The 15454-nt window shown below is 43.3% G+C and overlaps 1 protein-coding gene across 5 annotated transcripts in view; it reads left to right on the forward strand.

Moving 5' to 3' along the window:
* Positions 1–15454, forward strand: part of LOC142662012 (von Willebrand factor A domain-containing protein 5A-like) — a 79515-nt gene that overhangs the window by 36206 nt on the left and 27855 nt on the right. For all 5 annotated transcript variants that reach the window (XM_075839817.1, XM_075839835.1, XM_075839826.1 and 2 more), the window contains 7 exons: positions 851–995; positions 1991–2070; positions 3091–3205; positions 3357–3515; positions 3783–3886; positions 6469–6677; positions 8288–8371. In XM_075839817.1, the coding sequence (XP_075695932.1) occupies positions 851–995; positions 1991–2070; positions 3091–3205; positions 3357–3515; positions 3783–3886; positions 6469–6677; positions 8288–8371 (896 nt within the window). The remainder of the gene's footprint in view (positions 1–850; positions 996–1990; positions 2071–3090; positions 3206–3356; positions 3516–3782; positions 3887–6468; positions 6678–8287; positions 8372–15454) is intronic.

Consider the following 15454-nt stretch of genomic DNA (forward strand, 5'->3'; position numbering starts at 1 on the left):
GTAGCGGAGAGGCAGCTGGCCAAGTCACAGTCAATGCAAAAGTCTATACAAGGAGTTCGTAGCACAAGGGTACCTGAGATAGTCCAGACAATGGCAGAGGCTTTAGCACGGATGGGGCTGGACGTGGCAGGTTGCGCCAGACGTGGCGGATGATACCAGGAGTAGCAGATGACACCAGACGTAGCGGATGACTGTAGGTGTAGCAGGTTGTGCCAGACGTGGTGGATGACAGTAGGGTAGCAGGTTGCGCCAGACGTAGCGGATGACAGTAGGTGTAGCAGGTAGCACCAGACGTGGCGGATGACAGCAGGCGGCACGACACGACTCCAACACTAGACAGGTTCAGGAACAAAACACAGCACGGGATACAAGATACAGGTAGCAGGGCACAGGAACACTGGGAACAGGATAACACTAAGGGACCATTTGGGCTACAGACATGGGAAGACTACAACAAGACTCAGGCAAGGAACGGAAGGCCAGGGCCCTTTTTATAGTTCAAGGTGATCTGGAGAGTAATTAATTAATTACATATGCGCACGCTGGCCCTTTGAGGGCGCGCACCCCCTAGTGGACACTACAGAGCAGAGCGGCCGCATGTGCTGGAAGAGAGAGGTTTGCGGTCATGAGGTAAGTGGAGGTTGCGGTCCATGTCCACGACCGTAACAGTATAGTTTAGGCTGTGCTTTTGCAATATTTTTCTACAGTAGCACTCACCTATCATCAAAGAGGCTCCTTGAATCGATCCTCCATCTATGGATTCTTAGGGATTCTTGAGTCACAAGACAATTTGGTGTTTATTGCTTCTTCTATTAGATCATTATTTACCTAATTTATTTTTATTCTTCAGGGAGAGCACGGAGTATACACAACAAACCATGGAAAAAGCTGTAAAGCAGGTGAATGAGATGAAAGCTAACTTTGGAGGAACAGAAATCTTGAGACCCTTAAAGAAAATCTATGATACTGCTGGGAGGCCTGACCACCCAAGACAGGTATGGAACTCAAAAAATCTGTGAACCTCCTTTAGATTTTATCAGTTTGCTTGGCTCATGGTTTTTACTCATCATCTCAATAGCCAGGTATCCGTCCACCAAGCTAAATTTCTTGAAAGGCTACCACCCCGGGGAGGACATACCATATATGCAACCTGTGCAGCTGAACAGGGGCCCAGAAGACAAGGGGGCCCACTAATACATTAAAAAAAAATGAAACAAGTAGAAATTATCGAGGCACTCACCGGATATTCAACAAACTTCTTTATTTCTGGATCTCGGTCAGGATGTGAATTCCACATCCTGACCGAGATCCAGAAATAAAGAAGTTTGTTGAATATCCGGTGAGTGCCTCGATAATTTCTACTTGTTTCATTTCAAGCTACATTGTGCTGTACTGATCGATGAGCACCTCCGGGCAACTTGGCTGCTATAATCAGCAAAGATAAGAAAACCATTTTATGCACTCCGTTTATGCAAGTTAATCTGGTTCAGCAGTGGCAGCTGTTTTTTCCTTCTTCCTAATCAATACATTAAAAAAAAAAATAGTGTTCCTCAGGGTCCAAGAGATCACATTGGGGACTACGCTTATTCCGAGTCATGTCTAACAATTATTGGTGGATTGGCACACCAGTAAAGGATTTTCTGGAGAGCTGTAAATAAGTTGGTCAATGGTTAGCAAACCTGCTGTCATCATATCGGCAGTTGAAAAGTAAGGGACCCATATACTGTTCTTGCACAGGTTCCCTCTATTGACGATGTCTGCCCCTGTGACAACAATAATTAATAAGGAGTTGAGGTGATCACTATGTGTGTTTTAGAACTACATAACTTATCAAAATTATACTTGGGCTCGACCCCAAGTCAAAATAATATGGAGAAGTTTTCATTTTCGGGGGTAGTTTAATTTAATGAATGATTCAAACATTTGTACAGTAGATTGATGTTTGCATTCTATGATAAATTTAAACGATTTATATTTATGGTCTTTTAAGCTTTTTCTCTTCACGGATGGAGAGGTCGGAAACACAAAAGAAGTGATTGATGAAGTCCAGAAAAATTCTAATAATCACCGGTAATAACAACCCTATTGTGTTACTGTGCCAATCCTTTGTTGTGCAATCTACCCCTAATACAGTGATTCCCAACTTTTTTATTTTAGTATTTAGTATTTCTTTGTACCATTCTGGAATTTTTCTACCCAACTCATTGAACTCCTTGTCTCACTTCCACCTCGAAGGAGCCTAGTGTGGTGATGGGCAAATTCTTCCATACTTTTTCAGTTGGTGTGTATTAGGAACCAATTTCATAGCCAATTACCTAGCATTTAATTCCAAAAGCAATGGGGCCAAATATGGGCTATTCAGCTAAGCAGAAAACGGCAGATGATTTGATAGTGGAGCCCAAAAGAAACCAATTCCACCATGAGTCCACAGCTGTCCCATATTGTAACTCTGAGGGTAAGGCCACACGGAGCGTCCCTGACACGGTCACAACGCAGCTAACAACCGCGCCGCCACCATGTTCGGTGCGGCTGTCAAACAGACTGTTAGTGGCCGCATGTTAATGCGGGTAAACCGTCCCTTTATCTGCAAAATCGTGCGGCCATGAGTTAATACACCGTTTATGGCCGCACGAATTTACAAATTACAACAACTTACCTCCTATTCATTCTCTATGGCAGCGCCGGAAAAAGCCGAACACTGCACTCGGCTATATCCGGCGCTCCCATAGAGAATGAATGGAGCGGCAGTGCGCATGTCACCGGAATACCTCTTAACGAGGTATTTGTCAGCCGCTCCTACATGGTGCAGGCGCGGTTGTTGGCCGTGTTGCGACCGTGTCAGCGCCGCTCCGTGTGGCCGTACCTTGAGAGTCGTACCTCTTGTTTGGTTATGGCTCTGAGGTCAGAGTGCAGCACATTCACTAAAATTGTGATAAATTCATGAATGGGCCATCATCCCCATTATGGTATACTGTGCATTGCATTCTACAGTGACGTACAGAAAGCTCTTTGGTTATCTAACTTTTTGTATGGATTAATCTTATATCACATATTGATATTGTGACCTTGATATTCTTGACTACTTTGTAGATGCTTCACATTTGGTATCGGTGAAGGAGCCTCCACCTCCCTCATTAAAGGCATGGCGAGAGCAGGCAATGGAACATTTGAGTTCATCACTGGCAAAGACAGAATGCAGACCAAGGTGAGTGGAGCCTCCTTGGTTGGGCGCCTTCCTCCTTGACTATCTGGTGTTGTCATTAGCATGTACCCCATCTCTGTTGCCAGTGGGGATAATATCTGGGTACAAAAGACATATATTTCAGTATTATCCCCCCCCCCCTCTTTTCTACTAGGCTCTTCGGGCTCTGAAATTTTCCTTACAGCCAACCGTGAAGAACGTATCACTGAGTTGGTCTCTTCCGTCTGGCATCGAAGCCATTCTCCTGTCTAAAGTCCCCACCTCCATCTTCAAGGGTCAGAAGGCCATTGTCTATGCTCAACTGAAAGGAAAGGTACTGCAGGCAATATCCAGTCCAAGAATCCAGACCCCAAAGATCAAACTTTTAAAACCTCACTGTCTCTTCGAATACCTGGTGCCAAAATAAAACCATTGTGTCATCTATAGCCACCATTGCTTAACACTTCCTAATCACGGATACTATCATATGCAAGAATAATGGTGTTTTTTTAGGCAAAATGCCGACACAGGAACATTTTTAGGTTTCATTGTGTGCCAGCCACCATTGCAACTCATTAAAGCTTACTTCTCCATGTTCTAGGTGGAGACTGAAGCAGAGGGTGAGGTGTGCCTGCAATACAACTTCAAGGATGAACTTTTGAAGAACAGTATTTGTTTCGCTCTTAAAGTTGAGAAAGCTGACAGGTAAATCATTTATATAGGACAATAGGGAATCAGAACCAACCCACAGATCAATGGGGCAACACAAAAATTAGGGCTACCAGTGCATTGTGGTAAAAGACAACATGAAAAAAAAACAACAACCTGACTGACAGAGGACAAAGGTAAAAGTTAAAAGGAAAATGTTACAACAGGACTGACAGATCCTGCATAGAAACAATCAGAAAACAAACAATTATCTGCAGACATGTAACCACCAATAATCAACCGGGGCTTTAAACAGTAGGAGGTTGCCATCTGGTGTTCAGGAATGGGACTGCAAGCAGTTTCACCAAAGGAGCTTTATTTGTATTTATTTGTCTCCCATTGCTTCTATAGCACCAACATATTCTGCAACGCACATACAGAGACACACACACACACACACACAATGTCTTAATAGGTATGTACAATTTTGCAACCATTTTTTTTATTGCTCCAGTGCATCTTAAATGAAAACATTTTGTAACCTAATTTTGTGTATACAGCTCTTATGCAGACCTATGTGTCTCCATGATGGCAAACTACAAACCATGGACACTGTTTGTAAAGTATATAATTTTTTTATTTAATATATGCATTGCAGCAATAAAAAAAAAAAACAACAACGATGCTATGGTGCACATACACCGCGTTCCAAATTATTATGCAAATGTTATTTTTCGCTGATTTTCCTAAATAGTCGATGCAAATGACAGTCAGTATAATCTTCAAGCCATCAACCGTTGGAGTATAATGCAAATTTTATTGCACAAATCTAATGATAACAGATTTTTTTTTTAGAAGTAAAAAACTCAAAATGCACTGTTTCAAATTATTATGCACAACAGAAATCAAAACATTTTAAAGTTTGTAAAGAGAACTAAAATGGTAATTTGTTGAATTTGCAGCATCAGGAGGTCATATTTACAGAAATCAAAAGCTCTTTCAATCAAAAAAATCTTAGCAGGCCAAGTTACATGTTAACATAGGACCCCTTCTTTGATATCACCTTCACAATTCTTGCATCCATTGAATTTGTGAGTATTTGGACAGTTTCTGCTTGAATATCTTTGCAGGATGTCAGAATAACCTCCCAGAGCTTCTGTTTTAATGTGAACTGCCTCCCACCCTTATAGATATTTTGGTTGAGGTCAGGGGAACATGGGGGCCACACCATGAGTTTCCCTCCTTTTATGCCCATAGCAGCCAATGATACAGAGGTATTCTTTGCAGCATGAGATGGTGCATTGTCATGCATGAAGATAATTTTGCTACGGAAGGCACGGTTCTTCTTTTTGTACCACGGAAGAAAGTGGTCAGTCATAAACTCTACGTATCTCTCCCCCTGATTCCAGCCCAAAACATGACTCCGCCACCTCCTTGCTGACGTCGCAGCCCTGTTGGGACATGGTGGCCATTCACCAACCATCCACTACTCCATCCATCTTGACTATCCAGGGTTTCACGGCACTCATCAGTAAACAACACGGTTTGAAAATTAGTCTTCTTGTATTTCTGAGCCCACTGCAACCGTTTCTGCTTGTGAGCATTGTTTAGGGGTGGCCGAATAATAGCTTTCTGCACACATGCAAACCTCTGGAGGATCCTACACCTTGAGGTTCGCGGGACTCCAGAGGCACCAGCAGCTTCAAATACCTGTTTTCTGCTTTGCAATGGCATTTTAGCAGCTGCTCTCCTAATCCTATTAATTTGTCTGGAAGAAACCTTCCTCATTATGCCTTTATCTGAACGAACCCGTCTGTGCTCTGAATCAGCCACAAATCTTTTCACAGTATGATGATCACGCTTAAGTTTTCTTGAAATATCCAATGTTTTCATACCTTGACCAAGGTATTGCATTATTTCACGCTTTTCGGTAGCAGAGAGATCCTTTTTCTTTCCCATATTGCTTGAAACCTGTGGCCTGCTTAATAATGTGGAACGTCCTTCTTAAGTAGTTTTCCTTTGATTGGGCACACCTGGCAAACTAATTATCACAGGTGTCTGAGATTGATTATAATGATTCAAAGAGCCCTAAGACACAATACCATCCATGAGTTTAATTGAAAAACTAATAATTAAATGTTTATGACACTTAAATCCAATGTGCATAATAATTTGGAACACGGTGTAGGTTGTGTCGTAGCCTCTCCTGGAGGGGTTTATGGGTAATTGTTACCCCACCCTAATGCTATCCCTATGTTCCCCTCCACTTCCCCGTCTCCTCCTCAGCTGCTTTTCTTGACATGTCATATAAAGTACATTACTTAGCAGTAGGGGTTTACAATGAGCACAGGAAAAATCTTCTCCCCAGGTAAAAAAGAACATGAATTTTGTGCCCCATCATGGTAAGTGAAGGGAGAATTAAGAAGAAAAAGAATATTCAACAAAATCAGTCTTGTTTTATTTCAATATTTAAAGAATGAATGGTTGATGAATACAATAAATAGCTCAAATAGCTTCTTGTTCTGTTGCTCTCTGATATTAAACATGTTTTCTACCTGGAACCATTGTCTACAATGACCGCGCTGACAAGAAACCAAACCACGGATCTACCCATCTACTAACTCCCGTTTTTATTTCAGACCCACCATTCATAGACTGGCAGCCAAGTCTCTGATCTCTGAGCTGGAAAGTGGAAAGGACTCAAGGTCTGAGGAGGTGAAGAAGAGAATCCTGGAGACCAGTCTACAATCCACAGTCATCTCCTCACTCACCGCCTTTGTTGCTGTTAATAAGGACACAAAGACCCTAGTGGAAGGTCCTCCACTGCGAAGGGACATCCCTGCTCCAAGTACCTAACTCTTTCTTGTTTGCACTCCGTAGTAATACTGTAATGTAAAAATGCTGAGTGTAGTGCACATGTAAAAAAAATCAGGTATGCTCATATATTAAAACCAACCATATATGTGTCGATATAATATAACTGACTATATCAGTGCCCATATAATAGAACCAGCCATATGCCTATTTAAAAGAATGAGCCATGTTAATACCCATATAATAGAAACTGCCATATCAGTGCCCTTATAAATAGAACCACCTATATCAGTGCCCTTAAAATAGAACCAGCTGGATTAATGCCCATATAATAGAACCTGCCATATCAGTGCTTATACAATAGAACCAGCCTTGGCAGTGCCCATATAATAGACCTGGCCATATTAGTGCCCATATAATAGAACCAGCAAAACTATAAAGGCCCTTTTACATGGGCATTTGATCGGGCAAACGAGTATTCATATGAACGCTCGTTCCCAATCATTGCCCTATGTAAACAGGCCACCGATGAACGAGCAAACGCTAGTTTATGGGCTGATCATATAGTTTATGCAGCACAACATATTGTTGTTGATGACATAATGGAAATCCATGGGGACAAGTGATTGTAGTAACGATCTCTCCTCCACATACATTACTGCTCATAGCTCCTTGTGAAAGGAGCAAACGAGCGCTGATCAACGAGCTGTCTCGTTGATCGGCACATGTTTTTATCGCCAAAATTGGCTGTGGTAAAAGGATCCTAACAGTGCCCTTAAAATAGTGCCTACCATACCAGTGGCAATATAATAGAACCCGCCATATCAGTGCTCATATAATACAACCTTCTAAATTAGTGCCACTATAATAGATTGTTCATATCTTTGCCACTATCATAAAATAAGCCATTTAAGTTCCCTTATCATAGCACCTGTCATATCACTGCCATATCAGTGCCCATATAATAGAAAAGTTTATATCAGTGCCTGTATGACACAACCGGCCATATCAGTGCCCATATAATAGAAAAGTTGATTTCAGTGCCCCTATAACAGAACCGGCCATATCAGGGCCCATATAATAGAAAAGTTGATGTCAGTGCCCGTATAACAGAACCGGACATATCAGGGCCCATATAATAGAAAAGTTTATGTCAGTGCCCATCTAACAGAACCGGACATATCAGGGCCCATATAATAGAAAAGTTGATGTCAGTGCCCGTATAACAGAACCGGACATATCAGTGCTCACATAATAGAACTTGTCACTTTCTGTCACAGTAATGTCTTTACAAGGAATGTCGGAATGTTTTTCTTAAGATCTCTGAGTCGTTCAAACCTTCTGTGGTCTAAACAGTAGGTGCTCTTGCACACGACCGAGATCGGGCCGTGAAAAACGGTCCCAGCGTCAGGTGGATTTCCCCACCCGACCACGATACAGGTGAACGGGACTCCTGCCCGATCTCGGTCGGGTGCAAGAGCACTAAGAGTCACGGAGTCAGGACTTCTGAGAATTGTTGGTGGTGGTATATCCTACACATTTCTGTGTGACTGACAATGTATATGCACACAGTTTTCTTCAGAGTTTGGCACTGTGAATACTGACAATAGTAAAATACATTGTTTTCCTTCTTTCATTTTCTAGGTTTCGCGCTTCATTCTTCAATGGGAATTCATCATTCACCAGTAGCTATGGCTTGTCGTAGTGCGCCTAGGCAAAAACTCATGGGTGAGTAGTGTCACTACGTCAAACTTTTTGGGTGTGAACGTTTTTTTCTCTGTTTCCTATAATGTTTCATTTACATATAACTTATCATTGGTACTGCTCCATGGTGTTGGCTTTAGAGCACAGGATGAGATAATGAGTAATGACCGTTGGCTAGCCGGCTACATCTGTGAATCATTAACAAGAAGCTGTAGATCTGTTCCCCTTACCAACATGCTTAAGAATCATAATAAAATACTACAGGGTAGCAGTAGGTTTCCCTTTATATGTAGCAGTATTCTCAGCATCACCAGGACACAAAAATTCCCAAATATCAAAAAGCCAAACTGCCACCTAAACTGGCTACAAGTAGTCCCTGTTACTGCAACGCCCCCTCTGGTTCTCATGCTGGATTATTATTATTATAAATGGAGGATTATTACCATTATTACAGAATAGTTTTTTATTTTAAATATTTATGGTTTCTCCTCATTTGTCTAGAATTATACCAAGTCATGGGACTCAACTGTTCTAAAATGAGAGACTTACTGCCGCATGTTGCTCCAGCATGAAGTGTGTTCTTAAGTGGAGAATACTGTTATCCATAACACTAGCTAAAAGGATATTCTTCAAGTAGGTTGTCAGGCCTGATCAGAATATTTGGGGATTTTTGTTAATATCTTCAAAAGGTATTTCTGTCATAGTAATGAGAGGCAGGAGTATAGGCCTCGTTCTCCCCATTACGACCTTTGTCCATGCTATACTAGATTGAGCAAAATATCTCTCCTCCAGAAAGAAGAAAACTGTCTCTAGTGCTACCTATATATGACTACATTATAAGTCAATGTCCAACCCTTTATAAAACCTTGAAATATGAGCCAAACCAGGGACACCTATCTGTGGACAGCACTGTTTCAGAATTGTTGCTCCTCATCAGTACAGAGAAGGGTTCTGGTTGGCTGAATACTATGCCTGAAACAGCTCTTGGAAGGTACTGATTCCCTGTTTGGCTATTAACCTGAATCATGTTTCAAGGCTCTATAAAGGGACGAACATTGACTTACAGGGTAGTCACCAATAGGTGTCACTGGGAGACAGTTTTCTCTTTTCTGAAGAAGATATTTTGCATACTTTTTCCCATTGCCCTTAAAACTTCCTACTAGCAGGATCTTTGCAAGGTAAAACAGTACCTTCCAAGAGCTATAACAGCAAATTAAAATCCAATCCTGGAGCAGAGAATCCAGCTTCTCCTTATGGCAGCGCCAATGAGGAACATTCTCAACGCTCATCAATCTTCAGGAGGAAACCATGGGCAGAAAGTTCTCTCTGCACTGTATTTTTGCCTTTAGGCTTAGATACCTTCCTTTATGAGCTCGGATCAAGGCTGGTCTTGAGATTAATATAAATCCAAGACACTCTAGTTCACAGGGGTTCGACAAGCTTTAATAACGGGAATTTTCTATCCTAAAGGAAATATCTCATGTATTTAACTTTAGTATCATTCATTATATGTAAGTCTGTCAAAGAGAAATAATTGCCCACATTTACTAAGACTGGGGTTTTTACACCAGTCTAAATAAATAAAGCAGTTAGACTGATTTGTGCTACATGCCTCTTAATAGGTTTGGGAAATTTATACCTGTGACAGTAAGGAAAAAAGGCGTAAATTTGCGCCATTTTCACTTATTTTACTTTAAGAAATATAGTATAAACTACGACTCCTTGGAAACCATGCCACGTCGCAAATTTAAAGCATGTCGTCCTTCACAACTTTTTCTTTTTCCCAACTCCAAATATGACAACCCGATAAGTCCCTAGATCCATAACCCATGTCTTTAGCAATTTAGTACATATAATCTTTATATTGTATCTATCAAGAAAGACATCCAGCCCCCTCTTGAACATATTCAATGACTGAACCGTCACAACGACCTGGTGCAAAGATGTCCATAGTCTCACTGCTCGTACAGTAAAGATTCCCCGTCTATGATGATGGTGAAACCTTCTTTCCTCTAGACATAGAGGAAGCCCCCTTGTCATTGTTGCAGGCCCAGGTATAAAAAGATAATTCAATAAATCTCTGTACTGTTAATATTTGTACATAGTAAATAAATTGCCCATATACCATCTTTTTTCCAAAACGAATAACCCCCAATTTTAACTTTGGTCTCTTGCCCAGGTCCGGCCTTAGGCTAGATGGCCCCCTGTGCTATCTTATCTTTCGGCGCCCCATCCCCATCATAAAAAAATGCCCTATAAAAAAGTATAATCCCCCACACAGTATAATGCCCCTTTAGTGCCCCCCATACAGTAAAATAATAATAATATTTAATAATATATTATAACCCCTTCAAGGACACAGTATTTTGTCCTCTAATTGTGCCCACACAGTATTATGCCCCCTAAATGCCACACACAGTATATTGCCCCATGTAGTGGCCCTACCCCTGTAATGTACGCTTTGTTGTCTCCACACAGTGTAATGCACCCTTCCCCTGGCTGCCACACACAGACCCCCCTTGTAGATAGCCCCCCCTGTAGATTTTGCCATACAGCCTCCCTCTAGACAGTGCCATAATCCCCCACCTCCTCTTGCAGACAGTGCCATAATCCCCCACCTCCTCCTTGCAGACAGTGCCATACATTCCCCACCTCCCCCTTGTAGATCGTGCCATACAGCCCCCCACCTCCCCTTGTAGACAGTGTCTTACAGCCCCCCACATCCACCTTGTAGACAATGCCCCCAAACAAAAAAAATTTTACTCACCTAGGCCCCGTTCCCACATCGAACTGAGCTGATCCACGACGGGATTCTTGCGTAGGCCGGCGTGATCCTGTAGCTTAGTACAGAATTTCCTAACCTTTTCGGACTCGAGGCACCCACGAAAAATAAAAATATCCTCAGGGCACCCCTACCAAAAATGTATACCTGTGACAGTAAGGAAAAAAGGCGTACATTTTTTACCATCAGCCTGCCACTCACAGTAAAATGACCATCAGCCCCCCACTCACAGTAAAATTACCATCAGCCCCCCACTCACAGTAAAATGACCATCAGCCCACCACTCTCACTAAAATGACCATCAGCCCACCACTCACAGGTTCCCCTTGTAGGTAGTGCCACAGAGCCCCCTTGTAGGTAGTGCCCCACAGCCCCCCTCTGTCCATATATGGACAGTGACATCAGGGGCAACTCCTGAAGAGGAATCCCCGTCCACAGCGTTCCACTCCAGGAGAAGCCCCTGTCGTCTATGTCCATTTACGAACAGGGACGTCACTGGCCTTCCTGGAGTGGAATCCCTGATCACAGCGTCGGCAACACTGTGGGCGGGGATTCCGCTCCAGGAGTTGCCCCTGATGCCACTGTCTATATATAGACAGAGACATGAAGCGCTCCATCCAGGAGCAGAATCCCCGGCCACACGGGGATTTGCTCCTTCAGGGAGCTACAGTGGCGCTAGTAGATACCTCTCTGCTCTTCTACGGTATTCAATAGTATCTGCCTTCTAAGGACGCAGATACTATTAAATGTTGCGTCGCTACCGCTGCAGCTGCTGCTAGCACTGCCGCCAGCCATGGGGGCACAGCCGCCCTCATGCCCGATGTCGCCACTAGCAGCCGCTATGACTGCTACAGCGACGCCAGTGAGAGAAGAAGCTTCTGAAACAAGCAGGGGAAGGGAGCCAGCGCAGCACCCCCTTCCACCTGCTGGAGTGATGCGCCCTGTGCAATGGCACAGGTCACACTCTCCTAAGACAGGCACTACTTCCGCCTCTGCACCCGCTAAAGTTCCGCTATGTACTTCCACTTATTTTTCAAAGGACCAACACTTTCAGTTTTTGCTTTCTTACTATGTACATTTTTTAAAAAACATTTCTTGATCTACTTTTACTTTCTTTGGCAATGAGTCTCTGTTTCTATCGTTGCTGCCTTTAATATCTTTTTATATAATTTATTATTTTCTTTCTCAATTTTAAAGCCTCATCACTGCCTATTTTCTTTAGCAGTTTAAATCATCTGCTTGTGTTTATTGTTCCCTTTACAGTTTTATTACACGTTGCGGCTCTGTGCAAATCACTACACCCTAAGGGTATATTTACACGCTGCAGATTTGTCCCATAAATTTCTGAATAGGGTTATTTTTGGAACATGTGCATGGATTTCTGTAAACCCCTTGGAGATGAATTGGACGGTTGCAGAAATTTTCGCTGCAAAACTCTCGTATCAACTAACATTGCATAAATACGGCGTAAAATCCGCAGCATAGTACAGTAGCAGCAAAATGGATGAGATAAAACAAGTCTCATCCACACGCTGCGTAAATACTGAGCGGAAAAAATGCTCAGAAATGGACCTGCGGTGCAGAACTTTATTCCGCCGCATGTCATTTGTATTTGCGTAAACGCTGCTTATTTGTTGCGGGTTTTCCCCATTTAATTCAATGGGAGGTAAAACGCACAACAAATAGCAGTATGGGCATAGCTAAAGGCTCATCAGCCCTGGGTTCAAGAATTCAGCTTGCGCCCCCTACCCCTCCCCAATACCACCAGATCCCTGCCCGCACCTATGCCCAGCTGACCTTGCCCAACAGTCCCCATGGATGCCCCCACAGTATAATGCCCCCATAACTGCCTCCACCTTATAATGCCCCAACACAGTATAATGCCCCCATAACTGCTTCCACTGTATAATGCCCCCACATACTATAATGCCCGATAGTATAATGTCCCCATAGCTGCCCCCCTCACAGTATAATGCCCACTTAGCTGCCCCCTACAGTAAAATGCTCCAATAGCTGCCATCATATCAGCCCCCCTCCCGTACCCAGTATAATGCCCCCATATGTGCCTAATAAAAAATAACAGAATTACATACCTATCTCCGTTCCCACAACAGGTGGAGGATCCTTCTCCTCCGGTCTGTGCTATGAGTGACTCGGCGTAGACAGACGCGATGACGTCACAACATCGCACCTGCCTGCGCCGAGCCGCTCACGGCAGTGTGAATGCTGGGACAAGGAGCAGTCACTCCTTGCTCCAGCATTCAATTCAACTGTATCTGCATCCTAAGGATGCAGATGCAGTTGGAACAGGGACCAGCAGCGGTCACATGGGATAAAACATCATCCCAGGAGGCCTAACTGGATGTTAGAGGGCCGGTCTCCTGGGATGACGTTTCATCTCATGTGACCGCCGTTGCAGCCAATCGCAAGCTGCAGCGGTCTCCTGGGATGAAACGTCATCCCAGGAGGCCGGCCTGCTGGCAGGCTGGCTAAATGCTCATCAGTTTTCCGGGTGAAAAACTGAACCACAGTTTGGTGCGGTCTTTCGCCCGAAATTCCCTGAGGCCACCGGGGTGGATACCAGATACCGCGGCCCGGTGGTCGGGGATCACTGATATAAGAGACAAGCTCACTTATTGTTCCTTGCAAGGCTTATGTGGCTTATAAAGAATGAGGGGACATGTCGTATTAGGGGCGGAGACGCTGTTCATAGAATTGCACTGCGTACGTGAGACTGGCGTCTTAATCCCGGCCAAACGCAGCCCCCGTCTCTGGTTTCTTTAGTGAAATCTCACTCAAGAGCTGTGCGTTCCCTGGCCCTAAAGAAACTCAGTGACGTTGGCACACGCTAGAGCTATTAATCAAGCCAAGTGGCTGGCGTTGGGCTAGGTTTAGGCTGGAAAGCATTAGTAGGGCTTAGGACTGAGCGTGCCAGGCAAATATATTCCACCAGCCAACTGTGGCACACGTACCATAGGTTACTGACCCCTGCTCTGCTGTCCCTATCAGAGTCTAGAAAGCTGAAAAGTGAGCTGCAGAAAACAGGAAATGTCAGCTTCAATGTTGGTTCCAGTGACTAGTGTGAAAATTGGAATATTTATTTTTATATGGAAATTGTCATAAAACATGTTTCAAATAAAAACCTAAATTTAAATAACGTCTTTTTCGATGATACATTCCCTTTAAAGAGGCTTTTTGACTGCAGAAAGTTATCCAATCACTGAAACCTGCACTAATCTCCAGAACAAAGTAGCGGCAGCCCCTTCTATATTTTCTCTGCTCAGCACTTCTCCGGCCCTGGCACTTTGCAGGGAACTGCAACACGGCCCAATTCAAGTAAATGGCTCTGAGTTGAAGTCCCTATGCAGGTAGCATGCGCTGTGATCTAAGGATCAGTAGTCGGGCATCTTTGATCAGTAATATATGGTATATTCAGTTTGCTGCCCTAACCCTGGTGTGCAGAGAAACAGTATTACACTTTTAATTCTCTTTAATAGCATAAAGTAAGTTAGCCTTAAAGAGGCTCTGTCACCAGATTCTCAAATCCCTATCTCCTATTGCATGTGATCGGCGCTGCAATGTAGATAACAGTAACGTTTTTTGTTTTTTTTAAACTTTCATTTTTGGCCAAGTTATGAGCTATTTTATATATATATATATGCAAATGAGCTTTGAAATGGACAACTGGGCGTGTTTTTTTTCGTATGGCCAACTGGGCGTGTATTGTGTTTTTAACTGGGCGTGTTTACGTGTAGGACGCTGACCAATCAGTGACCAGTCAGCGTCATACACTCCTCTCCATTCATTTACACAGCACATAGTGTTCTTACTAGAACGATGTGCAGCCAGATACACAAGTGTCCTGATAATGAATACACATGACCTCCAGCCTGGACGTCATGTGTATTCAGAATCCTGACACTTCTGAATCTTTTCTGTGAGATTACAGCAAGCCACTCGTAATCTCGCGAGATTATGAGGTAAACGAGATTTCACTTCCCTTGCTGGAAATCTCACAGAAAAGATTCAGAAGTGTCAGGATTCTGAGTACACATGACGCCCAGGCTGGAGGTCACGTGTATTCATTATCAGGACACTTGTGTATGTGGCTGCACATCGTTCTAGTAAGAACACTATGTGCTGTGTAAATGAATGGAGAGGAGTGTATGACGCTGACTGGTCACTGATTGGTCAGCGTCATACACGTAAACACGCCCAGTTAAAAACACAATGCACGCCCAGTTGGACATACGAAAAAAAACACGCCCAGTTGTCCATTTCAAAGCTCATTTGCATATATATAAAATAGCTCATAACTTGGCCAA

Source organism: Rhinoderma darwinii, chromosome 1 (genome assembly GCF_050947455.1).
Source record: "Rhinoderma darwinii isolate aRhiDar2 chromosome 1, aRhiDar2.hap1, whole genome shotgun sequence".
Lineage (NCBI taxonomy): Eukaryota > Metazoa > Chordata > Amphibia > Anura > Rhinodermatidae > Rhinoderma > Rhinoderma darwinii.